The sequence below is a fragment of the Oreochromis aureus genome, linkage group 1, assembly GCF_013358895.1.
Source record: "Oreochromis aureus strain Israel breed Guangdong linkage group 1, ZZ_aureus, whole genome shotgun sequence".
In the NCBI taxonomy this organism is placed as follows: domain Eukaryota; kingdom Metazoa; phylum Chordata; class Actinopteri; order Cichliformes; family Cichlidae; genus Oreochromis; species Oreochromis aureus.
Genome location: NC_052942.1, coordinates 40,884,930 through 40,903,298, shown reverse-complemented (window position 1 = coordinate 40,903,298; position 18,369 = coordinate 40,884,930). Strand labels below are relative to the sequence as shown.

General features: G+C 44.9%; 2 protein-coding genes and 1 long non-coding RNA gene across 4 annotated transcripts; 2 read left to right on the top strand and 1 right to left on the bottom strand.

The window, feature by feature from the left end:
* Positions 1–3,879: 3,879 nt before the first annotated feature.
* Positions 3,880–5,643, top strand: plekhf1 (pleckstrin homology domain containing, family F (with FYVE domain) member 1). Its single transcript, XM_031738325.2, has 2 exons — positions 3,880–4,503; positions 4,737–5,643. The coding sequence occupies exons 1-2, from the start codon at positions 4,263–4,265 to the stop codon at positions 5,306–5,308; spliced, it is 813 nt and encodes a 270-aa protein (XP_031594185.1). The 5' UTR covers positions 3,880–4,262; the 3' UTR covers positions 5,309–5,643.
* Positions 5,644–11,322: 5,679 nt separating this feature from the next.
* Positions 11,323–18,284, top strand: LOC120440828. The gene is made up of 3 exons (XR_005613553.1): positions 11,323–12,492; positions 17,882–18,018; positions 18,146–18,284. It is a non-coding gene; the product is annotated as an uncharacterized LOC120440828 (long non-coding RNA).
* Positions 13,770–17,564, bottom strand: pop4 (POP4 homolog, ribonuclease P/MRP subunit). Of its 2 annotated transcripts, XM_031738351.2 has the most exons (7): positions 17,409–17,564; positions 16,336–16,391; positions 15,831–16,054; positions 15,677–15,754; positions 15,536–15,597; positions 14,718–14,819; positions 13,770–14,404 (listed from the first exon to the last, which is right to left on the bottom strand). In XM_031738351.2, exons 1-7 carry the CDS (start codon positions 17,413–17,415, stop codon positions 14,268–14,270), a joined length of 666 nt encoding a protein of 221 aa, XP_031594211.1. In that variant the 5' UTR covers positions 17,416–17,564; the 3' UTR covers positions 13,770–14,267. The 2 variants fall into 2 exon arrangements, with proteins under 2 accessions (XP_031594211.1, XP_031594212.1); XM_031738352.2 differs by lacking the exon at positions 15,536–15,597.
* Positions 18,285–18,369: the final 85 nt, after the last annotated feature.

Below are 18,369 nucleotides of genomic sequence, written 5' to 3'. Positions count from 1 at the left end.
GCAACAACAGCAGCAGCGTTTAGACGTCCATCCATCTGCAGAGACTCACAGAGGCCGAGTGTTTGTTCTGAGACTTTGTGGCCTCGGTCGCACAGCAGAGACCAGGACGTCACTGAAATAAATCAAGGACCAGAAATTCCTAAAAGCACCAGCTGGAGAGCCGTTATTGTAAATGCCACCTGCTGAAATCATATTTGCACACGGCATTGCTCCACTTTCCAAAGAATCAGGCAGAAACTTCATCAGCCTGTTGGTGCAACATCCCTGCAGGATTGCTTCAAAGGCGCGACTGCATCCAGGAGTGATCTGCACGTCACTCGGTGCAGCTGCAAAACTTCACCGACCCTCTGTTCTTACTGTCAGCCTCTCTCTGCAGCTTCTCGGCCTCAGACACCAGGACGTCCTCGGGCTGCTCAGCAGGAGGTTTCAGTCAGAAAGTTCTCCCAGAAATAAAAACCAAAGCACAGACTGACATTAGGAGGTGAGGCTGCTCTGAAACATTACGTGTAGTACGAATAAACAGCGGCTCACATCTAATTTGAAGTAACATGGCAGTGAACCAACTGTATATATTACCCCCCTCATTAGTACGAGAGCTTTCAGGGCAGGATTATTACAGGACTCTGGATCATATAGTTTTATTTACAGTGACGCCCTGAGGAGGAACCGCCCCCTCAATCGTTGCGGCTCCGTCGACCCATCATGTAGTTACAGCTTGATCGGGAGGTGCACGTCAGGTCACGACGAAGCGTACTTCACACATAGGTTACATAAGAAATGTCTGTTTTTCACAATTTATCCACATTTTAAAGAAACATCCAAACATACGTAAAGAAAGAAAATAAACTTTATGTTTAGAGGACAGCCCGGCCAATCAGCTGCCAGCTTCGTTTCCTACAGTCATGCTGACAGATTTCTGTGCTGTGTGGAAATGTTGGGAACTTGTTCTTCTTATACTGACACACCTCAGGAATCAAACGTGTGGTGAAACTGTCACACTGACAGCAGGCCGCTTTCACTGTTCGGCCCACTTCAGATCACAGTGGGCTGCATGTGACCCTCGACGCTTTACACCCTTCCACCCATCTTTCTTCCTGTCCCTGCCTTTCAGAATAAAATCCCTGATTCATTTAAAAAACAAGCAGAATTTTGTTGACAGAAGTTTACTGATGATGGTCGTCAGTAAAGTCTGCACTGCTGCTGCCGTCTGCAGCAATGGCAGCGATTCTGATAAATATATATTGCTGCAAATATGCAACCTATAACTCATTCAAAAGAAAGAAAGCAACACTGGAATGAAGGAAAAGCTCGTTTTTCTCTGGAACAAAGTTACACGTTTGAGTTCCTTTCTGCTGAAATCTTTGGGAAAGAAGAAGTGAAGGAGTGTGAGAGCTGCTGACCACATGTTTGTAAAACCGTCTCTGTCATCATTTCCTTCTTGTTTATCAGAAATCTCAGTGCTTATTGTATGTGCTCGTGTTTTCAGCTGCGTGCACAGAGCCGCTGTTCACCAAAGGAAAGGAGTCACCTTTGGTGCTGCACAGGACGCCTCACTGGTGCCCGTTCATCCATCACACACACACACACACACACACACACACACACAGTGCAATGAGAGCAATAACATAACTCTGAGTTAATAAAACGTGTAAATATTTACAGAGGAAACAAACAAACCACACGCGTAACTGCTATAAAAACTATATTCATGTAAATTTTATAAGCTGAGGATGAATATCCATCATTTCCTGTTTTAAAGTTGTCCACGGCAGTAAACCCACTCCCGTTACCTCTGATGGCGTGTTGCCGTGTCGTCCGTTTCCCACATGCAGGAATTATTTTTCTTTTTTTGTAATATCATCATCTGCATGTTTACAGCGGCACAGAGCCACGCTCAGCAGACTTTGATCAGTCAAATTAACTGAATTGTTTATCAGTTAGTTGATTACTTGGTGGTCAGTTTTGGTCCCCGGGCCCTTATCTTTGACACCCCTGGCTCCCAGTTTGGCCCAGTTTAACTGTGTGAAAGGTTTAATAGGTTTAATTAAAGCACAGTTAGACTGTTGGGTTCCTTCCAGCTTTGCACCGTTTAGTCTTCCAGCTGTTCCAGAAACAGACAAACCGGTTTGTGGGTTCGATCGCAGCCTCAGCTCCGATTTTACCGCTCGTCAGTGCAGACTCAGCCCAGGAACTACTTTTATTTCTCACTACGAAGTCTCAGGGGAATACCAGTTTGTAACAAAGATCTATTTTGATGATTCCAGTGAAACCATCTTTGCAGACTGAAGGAGTCCACATGGGGAGGATCAGTGGAAGTCTGACTCTGCAGGAGGTCAGAGTTCATGTTACGTGTACGGCTGTTTTAGTGTTTCTGCATTTTTATAAACTGTAATATTAACCACATATCAGAGTCGTCTCTGTTGACATTATTCACACGTTAGTATCATGGAGCCTCTTAGTTTCAGTAAAGCCTCCTTATCAAATAGAACTTCAGTGTATTTGATAAATTCACCTACAAACACTTAAAGGGAGACACAGTGGAATAAATCAGATTATTATACAAACTGATAATTATATTGTAAGTATACTGAAGTAGTTTGTAAGTCATTTTAAAAATGTTATTTTTTAATTTCATGGAAAATCAATATTTCCCCGTCTCACGTTGGGAGTACGCCGTATGTTTTGGGGGTATTATGTGGATTATAACTTTTAACATATTTTTCATTATTATTTTACATCGTTCATTATGTTTTATAATGGATGTTCCTTAATCCAAATGTCCTTTTATTTCACTGATCTAAATGTGATAAATAAAAAAAATGCCATCAAAATTCTACATTTAAGTATTTGTAGGTAAATAATTAATTCTAATTGAAATAAAAAAACACTATAATTCAGTTTCACTACAGAGGCTGTATCATAAAGTTTTGCACTTTTATTGCACAAATGTTGCAGAAATGCATATTTTCACTGCTTATAGATCCAAATTCAGTGCTATTAAAACTGAGGATCGTCTGCTCCACAGTTTTCAGACGGTCGGTCGAGTTTCTCATTTTCCTAAAAACAGCTGATAAATGTCAGCTGTGCCATGAAGCTGGGAAACGGTGTTATATTCAGTTTGATTAATATTGTGCACAATGACAACAACAGTCACCTCAAGGGCATTTAGTTTATAAGGTCAAGTTCTACACTCGTACAGAGAGAATCGGGGCCGTCTGAGGTAGGCAGGGAGGTTAGACTGGATAGTTCAATTCAATTCAATTCAATTTTATTTATATAGCGCCAGGTTAATAAATACACCCAACAATCATATGATAGGATAGTTTCACTGGAACCATTAAAGTAGGTTATTGGCACAAACTGGTATTTCCTTCAGATGTGCCCAGGTTCAGAAAAGTCCCCAGAGTGCATGAATGTTACGCACCTTTCAGCCCACAGACACGCCTGGAGCTGTTTTGGCAAAAATCACTGTTCCGCATCTGTAATGCTTTGTTTAACCGGTTCTTACAATGAGTGAAGGCTTTGTTGTGGCGTGAGAGCTGTTTAGATTACCCGCATCTGGGTGAAAAACCAAACACAGAGCTCTCCGGGAATAACCTGACAGCGGGATAACACGCAGGTTTCACCCACCTCACATTTCCCCCAAATATTTAACGAGCATATTAGAAACTATGTGTGTGTGTGTGTGTGTGTGTGTGTGTGTGTGTGTGTGTGTGTGTGTGTGTGTGTGTGTGTGTGTGTGTGTGTGTGTGTGTGTGTGTGTGTGTGTGTGTGTCTGTGAATGGCTGAATGAGGGTTGCAGCAAAGAGAAAAAGTTGTTGCTGAGGAGCACAGGCCCACGGAGGCATCAGTGTGTTCGAGCGCGCTCCATGTGCTCTGTGGGTCTGAGCTATGAACCGTGCCAACAGCAGCACGTCCTCACTTTGTACAGACAAACCTCAGAGCTGCAACCTTTAAACTCTGTTTACACGTTACTGCAGTGATCGCAGCAGTTTTACAATACATTTCTGCAAACAGTCCACACTCACTTCCTCTTGTACGAATTCTTGTTTTTCTCCAAATTCAAGTGAAGCTCTGCCCCCTTTGCTTCTTACAAAAGTCTTGTTTTGGAAAGCCCCGTGACGTCACCAGAGCATTCAAAAGCAGCCTCTGGGCTCCTGGCCTCATCAGAAAAACGAGAAGCCCTTCGAGCTCACACCTACAGAGGCGTGGAGCTGCCGGCACGAGCACTCTGACTGCTGGATATAACAGCGACTGCTGACATGGATCAACTGTTCGATCAGGAGAACTGGGACCGGGTCCAGGCTGTGGCCAACTCCTTTGGGCCAGCGGGGAAGTTCTTGCTTCAGTCAGGTCGGGTTCTGGTCGGAGAGGGCAAGCTGGTAAAGCAGAGCCGCAAAAAGCGGCAGGCCAAAGCCTTCTTCCTCTTCAACGACGTGCTGGTGTACGGCAGCATCGTCCTGAACGGCCGCTGGCACAAAAAGCTCAAGGTCATCCCTCTAGGTGAGCAACCGATCCTCCTCTGCACATCGCTGAATCCAGCTGTGTGAAAAGCAGACAGGGTGGCGGGCAGAGACAGGTAGATGCTGCAGGTGGAGCAGGAGGTGCTGCACCGCCTGCAGTCTGTCTCTAACCGCTGCAGCAGGCTGCAGTAAACACACTTTTCTTTTCGTTCAAAGCGTGCACACCTTTGTTTCCCGCACTAACGTACCGTTCTTCTTCTTCTTCTTCTTCAGAGGACATCCTGCTGGAGGACCTGGAGGACGGCGTCAGGATGAAGAACCAGTGGCTGATCCGCACGCCCAGGAAGTCTTTCTATGTTTCCGCCGCCTCCTACGAGGAGAAGCGAGCCTGGATCGAGCACATCGAGGAGTGCAAGGGCAGAGTGACGCAGGGCAGTGACCGGAGGTTGGACTTTGCCAATACCTGGATCCCAGACCAGGCCTCCGCCGTCTGCATGCGCTGCTCCAGCAAGTTCACCAGGACCCACCGCCGACACCACTGCAGAAAATGCGGCTTCCTGGTGTGTGGCCCGTGCTCCAGGAAGCGAGCGGTCATCGCACACATCGACTCCACTAAGCAGCTGAGAGTCTGTAAAACGTGTTACTTGAGTCTGGGGGTCGAGGTCCCTGAGCTGACCCGTCAGAGGTGGGACAGCGGCGGGAAGTCGGACGAAGACGAGCTGGAATGCTACAGCGAGGAAGAGGAGGCGGAGCACAGCCTGGAGGAGGAGGACCCCGGCAGGTGGATGGACTCCTGGTCCCCTTACGTCTACATCAATCCAGAGCACATCAGGCCCCAAACATAGAGCCACGCAGAGGCTCGGTGCTGGACTCTGGGCCTTTGTTTCACACGTGGACTCAGTGCTGCGCAGCAGCGTGTGACACGCTCTGTACATACTCTATTTATTACACCATGTTATTTATGTTTCATGAACCATCTGCAGCTGCTGCTCTTCTCTTTGTGCATAAACACTACTGTGAAGCTGTTCTCATCTCTCCACCAACACTCGAGGCAGACGTCGCTCTGACCTGCTGCGTCTGCGTTTCCCTCAGCCGTCCTGTGTGTGTGTGTGTGTGTGTGTGTGTGTGTGTGTGACATGTAAACCACTGAAATAACGAAGAACAATAAAGAACTCAATAAGAGAAGATTTGTGTGTGGTTTTCTCTCAGGATGGTTAAACAACTCTGAAATACTTGAAGACGTTTGAACTTTACACTTATTTTAGTCCCAGTCAGCACATTTACACGAGACTTCCTGTTAGTCAAACTCTCACTGTGCCACAGATTGATCCTATACAAACGTCTATAGACAGATGGATGACAGGAGCTGTTGACCCAGTGAAGATGGGATTATTAATTAGAATATTACTTTATATCTCGAGGTTGATCATTTGACCCTAAACCATGAAAATATCCTTTGACCTCAATTCAGTTTTATTCATTCAGCGCCAAATCACAACATCAGTCGCCTCAGCGTGCTTCATCTGCTAAGGTAACGACCCGACAATCATACAGAGAAACTCCAACAATCATATGAGTGACAGTGGGAAGGAAAAACTCCCTTTTAATAGGAAGAAACCTCCAGCAGAACCAGGCTCAGGGAGGGGCGGGGCCATCTGCTGCGACTGGTTGACACTGAGATGTACATTAGGTATAGACGGTATTAATTATGTGGCACCTGAGTGAGGGTTTAATTAATTGTTTTTTATAATTACAGTGTACTTATATTTACCTACAAGTATTTAAAGTACTTTCAAGATCTGAATCATTTCATGCTAATTTTGTGGAAAAACAAACAATATTTCCCCGTCTTACATCATAAGCACGCTGTACTTTTTCAAGACAATGGCCGTATTATGAAGTGGCTCAACCTTGTCGAGCTTCCAGGTAGTTTAGATGAACGGAGACGCTCTTTCTGAAAGTTATGTTTGAACAGTGATTATGAAAGAAACAAATGAGTTTGTCTTGGCCTGCAAACAATGATGGTATTTATAGTTTCCTTGTAAGTTGATAAGGGAGAACAGTCTTTATCACATTATGTTGTTCATTCACATCGACATAAAGAAATTTAAAAGCAGATATAAAAAAAATTAAAGATTTAATAATAAATCAATAAATAAAGATGTAACAATGCAGGATTAATATCGGCTACACCCTGACATGTACAGCATAGTTACAGTGTAACTTAAGGAGATATTGTTTGTTTCTCTGTAAAATCACCTACTTACGATTACTCAAGCAGTATCTAAAGTTACTTATGATATAATTACTTTTAGTTTCCTGTAAAAACCTCACTTGTTTCCCCTTGTTCCAGTGTACACACTTTTATATTTCATTTCATTTCATTTCTTTATTTATTTCACACATGGTTCAACAGTGTTTATTTTCCTACATACAGAACCTCCTTCCCATTAATATAACTCTGCACCCATGGGTGAAAAGGAGCAGGAAGAAGAATAAATTCTTGTTAGCACCTGCCCCCTATCTGCAAACCAAATACTCTTACAAGAGGGCGCCAATAACCCCCCCAAAACCCTCTAACATGTATCTTTATGTAACAATGCAAAACTAAACAACAACTCAATATAATCAGCAATATACAGCATTAAATGGCAATGAAAATTTTTCTTCCACATTTAGCCCTAATTACTTTCATGTTCTTCATATTGATTTATCCTTTTAAGTATGTAACACATTTTAAAACGGTGCATGTTTGTACAACTCTTGAGATTATCTTCGAGAGAATTCCACATTCTTATGCCTTTAACTGTCGGACACATTTGCCTTTGTGTGGTCTTAGCAAACTGATGCTTAAAGTCAAACTTCCTTCTACTGTCCCCACTTCCTGAACACAATACAAACAAACTTTGTAACTTAAGAGGTAATGTGTTATTTTTTGCCTTGCACATGAATAATAATGTCTGTAATTTCACTAAGTCTTCAAATTTCAACATTTTAGATTTTATAAACAAATTATTTGTATGTTCTCTATATTTAACATTATGAACCATTCGTACCACTTTCTTCTGTAACAAGTATAGAGGATTTATATAAGTCGCATATGTATTCCCCCACACCTCAGCACAATAACTGAGATAGGGGAAAATTAGTGAGAAATATAAAATACGCATTGCCTTATAATCCAGTATATCTCTGACATTACCCACAATATAAATATTTTTAACCATCTTTTTTCTAACATGTTCAATATGAGATTTCCATTTTAATTTATCATCCAATACTACCCCCAAAAACGGAGTTCAGTAACTCTCTCAATCAAAACTCCATCAATGGACAGAATTACTTCATCCTCTTTTACCCGATTTCCAAAAATCATAAATTTCGTTTTTGTCACGTTCAAAGATGATTTGTTTACATCAAACCATTTTTTTAGTTTTTCCATTTCAGAAACCATTAATTCAGCCAATTCTTTCAATTTATCTATTTATAATTTACATATATTTACATATATTTTATATGTAGATAAATATAATTACACTCTAATTTAACATAAGGACATAACAAAATCTAAATAATATAATTTCAGATAAAAAACACACTGAAAGTCGATTTAATTACACGGTAATTAGAGCCGTAGTCACAGATTGTTAGTTTAAAGTCTTATTGTAGAGTTTGTAGTTTTGACTGCAGCAGATAATAAAAGTTAGGACTAAGCTTCTTACATTTTATGGAGGACTTTAAAGGTGAAAACAAACAAACAAACAAACAAACAAACAAACAAACAAACAAACAAACAGCCCCATGGTGGAAGAGACTTCATCCTTTATTGAAGACTAGTTTTGGCCTGTTAGACAGCGCAGTGAGGAGAGACAGGAAAGCAGAGGGAGGGGGAGACATGGCTGAGCCGGCGCCCACGCCGCCATACTTTAGGCGGTGCAGTCGTTTTACCCAGTGGTGGGCACAGCTGTAACTGAGCTTTTAATGCTTGTCATGAAAACCGGTTAAACAACAGTTTTCTAACAGTGCTGCCCATGCACGCCGCTGGCGTTTGCTTGACCATAATCTGACTAAGTTTATTTATTTCAGCAGATCTCAAAGTCGATGAGATTTCAGGGAAATACCAGGATGTTAAGAGGAACTGCTGACTCAGTGAAACCACCAAACCAATCGACTGTAAACCACGACAACAACCTTTCACCTACAATACAAACAGCTGATGGCCAAGGGCTCACATTACCTGCAGGACCTTCACTCTTCAGTGGTTTTAGAGCTTGTGCTGCATTTATTTTACCTGCGTGGTTTCAGGCAAAGTTAAAGTTAGTTATAATTAGTGCAGGTCGTCGGACTGTGGGAGGAAGCCAGAGAGAGAACCCACGTAGACATGCAAACACAAACTGCACACAGACCCCGGCCTGATGGTGGAGTTGAACTTAGGACCTTCTTGCTGTGAGGCAACAGTGCTACCCGCTGTTCCACTGTGCCATACTATTATGCTATTAGCACAATAGTGCCAACAAATTCTCTGTCTCCATAAAGAACATTTTTTATGCACTATAGTTTTATATTGATGCATCACATTCGTTGGTATTTCCTGCCTGTAGCTGACCTGCTGTAACTAAATAAATCCAGTGAGCTGACGGGCACGCCCACCTCACACACAGCAGGTTACCGTCAGACCGGTCGGGTGGCGGAGAAATGCTGCTCGTCTGTCATCCTCTTCACTGTTTGTCTTTTCATCTGTTTAATTATTCTTCCTTCCAGCACGCGAGACGTATGTAGGTCAGCAGAGTTACGGTAAGAGCAAAACACAGAGCAGCGGGAAATCTTCCCAAACTTCCAGAGACGCCTTCGTGAGTTTCTGGCAGCCTGAAGAAGAGGAAGAAGCTAAAAAAAACACCACCTTTAATCTCCCTGCTTCCCTGCGATTTGAGATAATTAATAATCTTTTGTATTTGTCAGCATCGTCTCACCGGCATCAGGAGTTTAGTAGAAATCAAAGCAGATGAGCAGAGAAGCTCCAGCAGCACAGAGTGCGACTCTGCAGGCCTCCCCCCTCCTTCACTCATTCTCGACTTAAACAGCATGAAATAAAAACTATCTGAAGCAGAGTCATGTCCTGCTTTGTTTTCTGTCACGCTTCATAAGCTCTTATTTTATTTGGTCTCAACGTTTGTGGTGAATAAAGTCTCGTCTTCTCTCAGTTTGTGTTTTGGTATTTAAGATCAGGAAAGCTGTGCAGTGTGTTTTAGGATCCATGAAACTCTGAGTGCAAAGCAAAAGCACAAAGGATCGTGGTGCACTGAGGCCGACTGAACCTGCATCTTTTACATCTCTAACAGCTGCACCTACAGTTCACATGATGACAGCCAAAACTTTGTGTTCGACTTCCTGTGCATGGCATCATGTTATCTGGGAGTCAGTGACAGAGCGCCCTGCAGGCACGCTGTGATCTGTGCATGTCAGCTCTGACAGTTCACTGATGGGACTCCATCCTTTCCCCAGAGTGAGCGTCAGGCTGAAGGAGGTTCTGCAGAAGCACGAGCGCACGACGTCCGAGCACGACTTAAAGAGAAGACAGAAAAGCTCTGGAAGAGACCCAGAGGTGAACAAGGAGACCATCTCAAAGGGGCCCATGTGTCTGTGAAAGAAACTCTAGGAAGACAAAATATTAGTAGTAGCATTTAAAAATGTAAACTCTGCAAGTGATCAAAAGCTCAGGCACATAAAAAATATTAATATTAAAAGATATACATCAAGTAGTGTATAATTACATCTTTCAAAAAGTGGATGCATAAACTTAGAGTTAATTCAATAAAAATAAATAGCAAAGGGTCTGTGAAGGTTCTCAGTCATCCAGGTCATCGTAGTCAAAGGAGTTTGCAAAGAAAAGCGTCTGGACTTCTTTAAGTTGCTTGAAGACGTTTCACCTCTCATCTGAGAAGCTTCTTCAGTTCTAAGGTCAAATGGCCGAGAGTCCCAGATTTAAACCCAGTGGGAGTATCCCCCCAAGGAGGGACAAAGGACCCCCTGGTGATCCTCTAATCACATGCGCCAAGGTGTGAAAGCGGGTGTGGGACCTAATCAGCCAGGGTTTCGGGTGAGCTCATTGTGAAACCTGGCCCCACCTTGTCATGTGAATTCCTGAGGTCAGATGGCCCAGGATGTGAGTGGGCGTTAAGGCGTCTGGGGAGGGAACTCAAAACTGGATTATAGATGGCAGACAGTTGGTGTCGTAAACCACCGCCTCTGTTCAAAGATGGTCGCTCACAGTGGACATAGATGGCCTCTTTCACTCCTCTTTCAAACCATCTGTCCTCTCTGTCCAAAATGTGAACATTGGCATCCTCGAAAGAGTGACCTTTATCCTTAAGATGCAGATGGACTGCTGAGTCTTGTCCTGTGGAGGTGGCTCTTCTATGTTGTGCCATGCGCTTGTGGAGTGGCTGTTTGGTCTCTCCAATGTAGAGGTCTGGGCATTCCTCACTGCACTGTACAGCATACACCACGTTGTTCAGTCTGTGTTTTGGAGTTTTGTCTTTCGGGTGAACCAGTTTGTGTCTGAGTGTGTTGCTGGGTCTGAAGTACACTGGGATGTCGTGCTTGGAGAAAACTCTCCTGAGTTTCTCTGATACACCGGCTACATAGGGGATGACAACGTTGTTGCGTCTGTCTTTCTTATCCTCCCTCGCTGGTGTCTGATCTTCTTTTCAGTGCCTCTTTGCTGACTTTATGAACGCCCGATTAGGATAACCGCATGTTTTGAGTGCTTCCTTTACGTGTGTGTGTTCCTTCTTTTTTCCCTCAGGCTTAGAGGGAACATGTTCTGCCCGGTGGTGTAGGGTCCTAATTACTCCAAGTTTGTGTTCCAGAGGGTGATGGGAGTCAAAGAGGAGGTACTGGTCCATGTGTAGCAATGGGTTTTATGTACACTACCAGGCAAAGGTTTGAACTCAATCATTTAATGGTTTTTCTTTATGTAATAAACAAAAACCTGTGAAATCACGTTTTATAACATGCTCTGATTACAGCTTTGCACACTCTTGGTATTCTCTCCATATATGAGCATAGACATGATCATTTATTTCCAGTATTGTTCTTATTATAGTTGATTAGATTAGACATGTGACAGCTGATGATTAGCTGGCTAAACATAAGTAATTGCAAGCTAACATTATGCTAGCTAACGTTAGCCTCTAAACGTCACAGTTTCCTGCTGATAAACTGTCTGACATCATTCTCACATTGTATCAGAGTTTGTTCACTAAGAGTCACAGTCTAACAACCGTCTGTTTCACTAACACTGGCTAACAACAGCTAACAGCGCCTACCTAGCAGCAGCTAACAGAGGCTAATAGCCGCTAACAGCAGTGCTTAGCAACAGTAAAGTTCAGGATCTCCTCAACAACTCAGCTCAGTATCACCGTCATCGGTCAGCAGTGAGCCTCTGACTCCTCTCAGGCTCCTTTCACACCACTGAGGTAAACAGCGGACCGACAGCCGACACTCAGTACAGATGACAGTGTTTCCTTCTGGTTAAACATGTAGTTCATTAAAGGCAAAGCAAAGGTCCTTGGGTCAGAGATGACCCGGGACGCTGCATGTAGCCCTGCAGCAGGACAGGACTCAAACCAGCGCCCATAAACCTGAATTTGTAGTATTAAGTTTATTAATTAGTGTAGTTTTATATATAACACATGCAAAATATTTAGTGGATTCATCTTTTTTTTTTTTTTTAATTAGGATTTGGATGTATTTGCATTTTTTAATGGTATAACTGTGATATAAAGTTTTGACTTTATTTATATCACAGAACAACAGAGAGATGAAGTGTGAAGGAAAAGTTTCCTTCTGTTGTGCAATATTAAATTATTTTTAACTCATCCTTGCAGAAAGGAAGATAACGAGAGGTTCCTGATAACATCGACTCAGCTGAGCGACGCTCAACAACACAAACACCTTCCCACATCAGTGACACAACACAACAGCTGAGTCATTCAAACCCTGACGTGATGGTGTTTAAAGAGAAGTGGTATCTCATCTCATGTGTCTTAATCACACTTTCTTGCTAAGTCATTCTGTGACTCAGGGGTTCAAATGAAAGTCACTCCCAGCGAGAAACACTAAATGTATTTTTACTGTAAACAGGACAAAAGTGCTGAAGCCATAAACCTGAAAGTCTGGATGTCTTGATCTGGGTCAGTAATCTGAGCTGACTGAAACAAGCCTGACTGTGCAGCGTGAGCGTGCAGAGACAGCTGCAGCTCACAAACATGCACGAGCAGCTCTTTACTTTAAACGTCTTTCAGCATCTTCAAACTTGTCATGTACACGCTTCACAGTTAGCTGATGGGGGCCATCTGATTGTTGGCCCCCTATCAGCGAGCACCTGGTGACAGGGGGAAGGAAAAACTCCCTGTTAACAGGAAGAAACCTCTGGCAGAGCCAGGCTCAGGGAGGGGCGGGGCCATCTGCTGCGACCTGTTGGAGGTGAGAGGTCAGTCGACTTAAAAACTGTCCCACTAATGTTGTTTGGATTATTCTAGTCTTTATTTAAAAAGCATCTCGACTTAGTGATTTTCCCCTCAGCCTCCTGATAGAAATGTGGCCATCATCTTTATGTTGTCACACTCGGCTGAGGGAGTTTGAGATTTTAGGATCGGGACACCTGAGTACAGATGTCTGCCAGAGACGTCATCTGATGTACTCTGATAAACTCTATTATGTAAAGGAAAATGTAAGAATCAGACACCAGGTGATAAAAACAATCTTCAAATAATGATTCCAGATGTTTACATTTCATTTAATCGCTGAAAACGTGCACAGCTGTGCTGCTGCTGCAACATCAGGACGATTGTTCGTCGGCTGCAGCGAGCAGAAGGAAACCTTCTGTCTGTGGTTTTTAGGAAGATTGATCATCTCCGCCATGTTACTGTGACTGAAAACGAGACACAGGTCACACTGATGGTCGTATGAACTGGATGAAAAGTAACGTGTGAGGAGGCCGTACATGTCCTCTGAGTCCACGTCCCCCCATGAACTTTTCCACAGGCTCACAGAAAAACAGACGGCCGAATAAAAACTGTCCTGAATGCTGTCAAACAGGTTTTCCACCTCAGCACGAGTTTCCTGTGCAGCCGTCACGACACCAGACAAAACGCTTCCAATCTTTCCCCCGATAAACACCATCAGCCACGACCCACACGGGATCTCCTCTCATGATAAAATCAGCAGAGCAGACATGGCCGATGTGTGCAGCTGTGTGTCCACGGGACAACAGCTGGTGAGGTTAATGAGGGTCGACACCAATAACAGGCCGATGATTTTATTCAGTTTAAATTAAACACAAAGAAAAGTTTGTGTCAACGTGACGGGTTACAGAAATATAAAACTGAGATGTGACGAGCGCCTGGCAGCAGGAACGCCGGGATCAGCTTACAGGAAGCATTCCATTTCTTTAAACCCGGCTCTCTGCACAGACGGGGAGCGTCTGCAGTGGAAAAAACCAAAGTGAACAACTGCTCAGCTTCTCACAGGTATGATGACACCAGATCAGCTGCCAGGCTTACATAACAGTTCATGTAATAGCAGATGGGGGGGGGGCCTCCAGCAGGTAAACAGCCTTCGTCGCTCTGACTGCACACCTGCAGCTTTATGTAAGACTCTTCAGTCCAAACTGTGCTCTCGGTTTTTCCTCGAGCTTTGTGAAGCTGGAGCGGAGCCAAAGTGTCCGCATTTATAAAACCACTCCGGCCGTCGCTGGCTGCAGTTCCTGCGACGGCCTGTGGGAGCAGCAGCTGTAAGCTCTCACAGGTCGATGGTTCCTTTCACTTTGAACTTCTTGGCGGCGCGTTCGCTGGCTCGATACTCAAACTTGCTGCCGTAGATGTGCGAGACGAAGCCGTTGATCTCCACTGCAAACACGCTGTTCCTCTTTGGGATCACTGAGGGGCCGAAGGAGGAAACCACGTTTAAATCTGATGAAGCACATTCATTACGGCTCACTTCCTGTCTTCAGCCATAACACATCTTCTTCCAGGCCACATTCAAACAGTCTTTATCTGTTTATGCTAATTAGAGACCATTTAACCAAATATTTATTTCATATCAAAGAAATATTTAATATCCATAATATTTATAGATGACACGCAGCTTAAATCTCCCTCTGTGAGCTTCCACAGCAGCTGGCTGTGTGTTACTGACTCACATTCACACAAACCGGAGCCCAACACACGGAGAGACTCACACGCTCCTAACCTTTCAGTTTGTCGTCTCTGGTGATGATCTTGAAGACGTGTTTGAACTCTTGCACCAGAATCCCAGACGTCCCCACATAAGACGGACACTTGGACCGCACCACTGCAGCGGGGACAAGAACAGACTGTCATGTTGCACGAGCCTGCACGCGTGTTAGCAGGTTTCAGTCTCTGCAGCAGCAGGAAAACCAGGGTCTGGGGTGGAGGTGGGCTGCAAAGAGGCTTGCAATAAGCAGCTCAAACAGTTCAAACATGCTGCTGCAGCGAGTAATTACTAAATCAATTTGAACTTGATGATTTCATGCTAAGCATCAAAACTGACTCGTTCTTTACTCTCCAAACAGCCCGACTGAAAAGAAGGAAACCAGGAGCTTCAGGTACCACAGCGTGCTCACAGAACTGCTGTTCATGCCATTCATGCAGATGAACATTGAGAACAACAATGTTCCTGAGAAGACCCGTGTCCTCAGGAAAGCAGTGAGTTTAAAGACCACTTTCAGAGGAGGGCAGCACTAAAACCTGCAGCTGCTCTTACATCCTCTCGAGGCTCCAAAGGTCAGCACCTCTGGGAGTCATGGCGCTTGGAGAGGAGCAGACTTACTGACATGAATGAGGCCAAAAGTCGTCTTAACCACAAACTTCATTTCAGACCAAAACCAGAAGGAAAAAAACAAAGCTGACTGGGAATGGCACAGGACGCCTGGAACACTGACTTTTTACATTCCTGAGTTTTCTGCTACAAATGGAGGAAGAAGAAGAAGGAAGAAGAAGAAGGAGGAAGATGAAGAAGAAGAAGAAGAAGACGAAGAAGAAGAAGACCTGTGAGGATGGCTCCGTGGAAATCCGCCTTCAGGAGCTTCTGCTGCACGACCTGTGGATTGCTGTGAAAACATCCGGATGACGACTTAGTGAGAGGCAGACAAACATCTGGACAAGCAGCTGTTGAGGACGGCGATTTACCTCGTTGGTTTCAATCCCCCGCACAGGTCGATGATGTACTGTCTCCAGAGTTCATGCAGAGGAAGGAAAAGCTCGTATCTGCAGTGAGGAAGACAAAGACAGTGATGCAGGAGGAGGAGCAGGTGGAGGAACAGGTGGAGGGTTTCTCACCAACCTCTGGTGTTCAGGCTTGATCTGGAAGACCTTCAGCTCCCTCTTCTGCCGCGCGTTCAGCCCTCGGGCCTTGGCGCTCTTCCTCCGCTCCTTCTTGGGCCGGCTGTAGCCGAGGATCACGGCTTTGTGGCTCAGCATGTTCTGCAGGTCATGGCGTCTGGGCTGCTGAATGCTGTTCTTCAGGAACGCCTCGGTGAAGGCCTTCGCTTTGAAGCTGCTCTGAGGCTGAAAACAATATTTGAAGAAGTGAATTCAGGTGATTATTAAAGAGTCATGAGCCAAACAGCGTGTTGGGCAGAGCCAGCAGAGTGAAGTCATCGCTCAGCACAAAACAGGAAGGACTTTTGCAGTTTGCTGACTTTTATGTAAAGGATGGTTACTGGCTGTCCCATTAAATCCTGAGGGCGGAGCTACAAAGCTTCAAAATCTCCTCGCTTTCTTCAGACGGCACAAAGTGCGGATGAAACACTTTCACATCAGTGGAAAACACCCGAGCGTCGGCTTACCTCAACACCAAGAACGTCCACCAGCTCACGAGGAATAGCGGCTCGAACCAGACCTTCTGTGGAGAGGACACAGACACGTCACTGAGGCGCTGAAGCACACAGAGGGGCGGGAACGACAGAGGACATGCCTCAAGGGCGGGGGGGACACGCCTCAAGGGCGGGGGGGACACACACGTCCAAAGGGGGGGGACGCATATAAAAATGTTTGACTAAAATAAAAAGATGAAGCTTCAGCGTCAGTTTGGCAGAACTTGCCCGCTGAGATGTGATGGATGCCCCCCCTCCCTCACCCTCACCTCACCTCACCTCACCGCACCGCACCGCTGCTCAAGCGTCTAACCCGCCCACTTTCTCACGATGCCGTGGGATTTTATTTTTATTGTGTTCTCAGTTTGGAAAGGTGACCTGTGACCTGAATGAATCCACAGGTGGAGGCGTTCAGGAAACGTTCCTTTACCTTTTAAACACGCACTTTCCTGTGAAGGTGGAGCTCAGCTGTTCTCTAATGACCTTCCCTGCAGTTACCTAAAACAGGTTTAGTCCAATTTCGCTGTGACAGTCTAAGTTTAGCCTGTGATGTAATCACACCTGTCACACCTGGAGGCGGACGAGTGGATGATGGATGACACCAGGGAGGAACACACAGACCCTCCTCAGCTCCACACACAGGTGGAGGAGACCCTCCTGACCTCCACCTACCCCGCTGATCACAGCTGGAGTCTGGGTGGAGCAGTTTTAGCTTCATTAGAGAAAAACAAGTTTTGTTTTGATCCCGTAAATGTGAGGAGAGGGGGCGGGGCTTCTGTTGTCAGCACAGCTGCATTAAGGAGGAAATTGTGATGTAAACATGTTGTTACAGATCTACACGTGCTACACAAAGGTGATGACGTCACATTAATAATCGATTACATGCGAGCCTCTCCTCAGGTAACACACCTGTGTGAGGGTACAGGGCCAAACACGCCCCCCGGAGACGCAACCGACCGGACAGAACCGAAGCTCGGACCGGAGGAAAGCCCCTCCTCCCACCGAGTCCGTGTTCAGGTGTGTGCTCACGCGCTCAGCTCACTCACCCTCCATGCTCGCAGACCTGAGCAGAACTCCTCTGAGGATCCACGGAGAAACTCCACGACACGCGTGCTTTCAGCACTGCCCGGGTCACTTCCGTTGTCGCTCTTCTTCGTCACGTTTTTAGAGGATGAAGCGGCCGCTGGCGCGCGCACAGCGTCCCCTGCAGCTCAACAAGAAAAGTTCTCCGACATTTTCTCCGGTTATCGCAGTTTTATTTATTTTATCTATTAAACTTTCATCAGTCGCTTTTTTTTATTGGACCAGAAACTTAAATATTTCCTGTTTTTTATCATCTCACTCGTTAGTGTGAAAATATGACGTCACTGTCACAGTCTCTGTTTTACCTCTGCATCAGCTGCTTTTCCTGTTTCTTATACTTATTACTGTTTTTTTAAAGCTACGTTCGTCCTTCTCGTTAACTGATCTCCGTTTTTCTGCTGTGACAGTCTTAATCTTTGCTGTGACACTTCCACAGAAACCTGCAGCAGATCTTTGTGGAGCTGGCAGCTGTTGAGTTTGGAGCAGATGTTTGGGAGCTTCGGGGAGAGCCAGCAGACTCAAACACTGATTTATTGCACTAAAACACTTGAAGGTGATTTCAGTCACACTGCAGTGAGTATGAACAGTTTCCCTTTGTGTTAGAAGTGTTTGCAGACAGTTTCATCCACAACAGTTCAAAGCGAGGGCTGTGCTGCCTCCGTACCCTCCCGTGGGTACTTGTTGTCCTTCTTTTTTACAGACACCCGTCTGAGGGACACTTCTGGTTTGCCTCCTGCTGTGAGACCTGAGGCCGGCTCGCTTCCGCACATTTGTTCTTCAGTCTCTGTGCGGACTGAAGCCCTCATCGTTCATACGCAAACAGATTTAATAAAGACAAAACTGTGCAGCAGAGGCTCTTTGTCCCAGATTACTCTCACAGAGAGGGTGGAGGGGATGTTTACAGAGTTGGGAAAGCTGCAGGTA

What these genes read in the sequence shown, in the direction of transcription:
- plekhf1 (XM_031738325.2), top strand. Translation starts at nt 4,263, where the DNA reads ATGGATCAACTGTTCGATCAGGAGAACTGGGACCGGGTCCAGGCTGTG. An exon ending in GCTCAAGGTCATCCCTCTAG is followed by an intron (nt 4,504 to 4,736) that starts GTGAGCAACCGA and finishes CTTCTTCTTCAG; the next exon opens with AGGACATCCTGCTGGAGGAC.
- pop4 (XM_031738351.2), bottom strand. An exon ending in ATCAAGCCTGAACACCAGAG is followed by an intron (nt 15,755 to 15,830) that starts GTTGGTGAGAAA and finishes TCCTCACTGCAG; the next exon opens with ATACGAGCTTTTCCTTCCTC. An exon ending in CCACGGAGCCATCCTCACAG is followed by an intron (nt 14,820 to 15,535) that starts GTCTTCTTCTTC and finishes TCCCCGCTGCAG; the next exon opens with TGGTGCGGTCCAAGTGTCCG.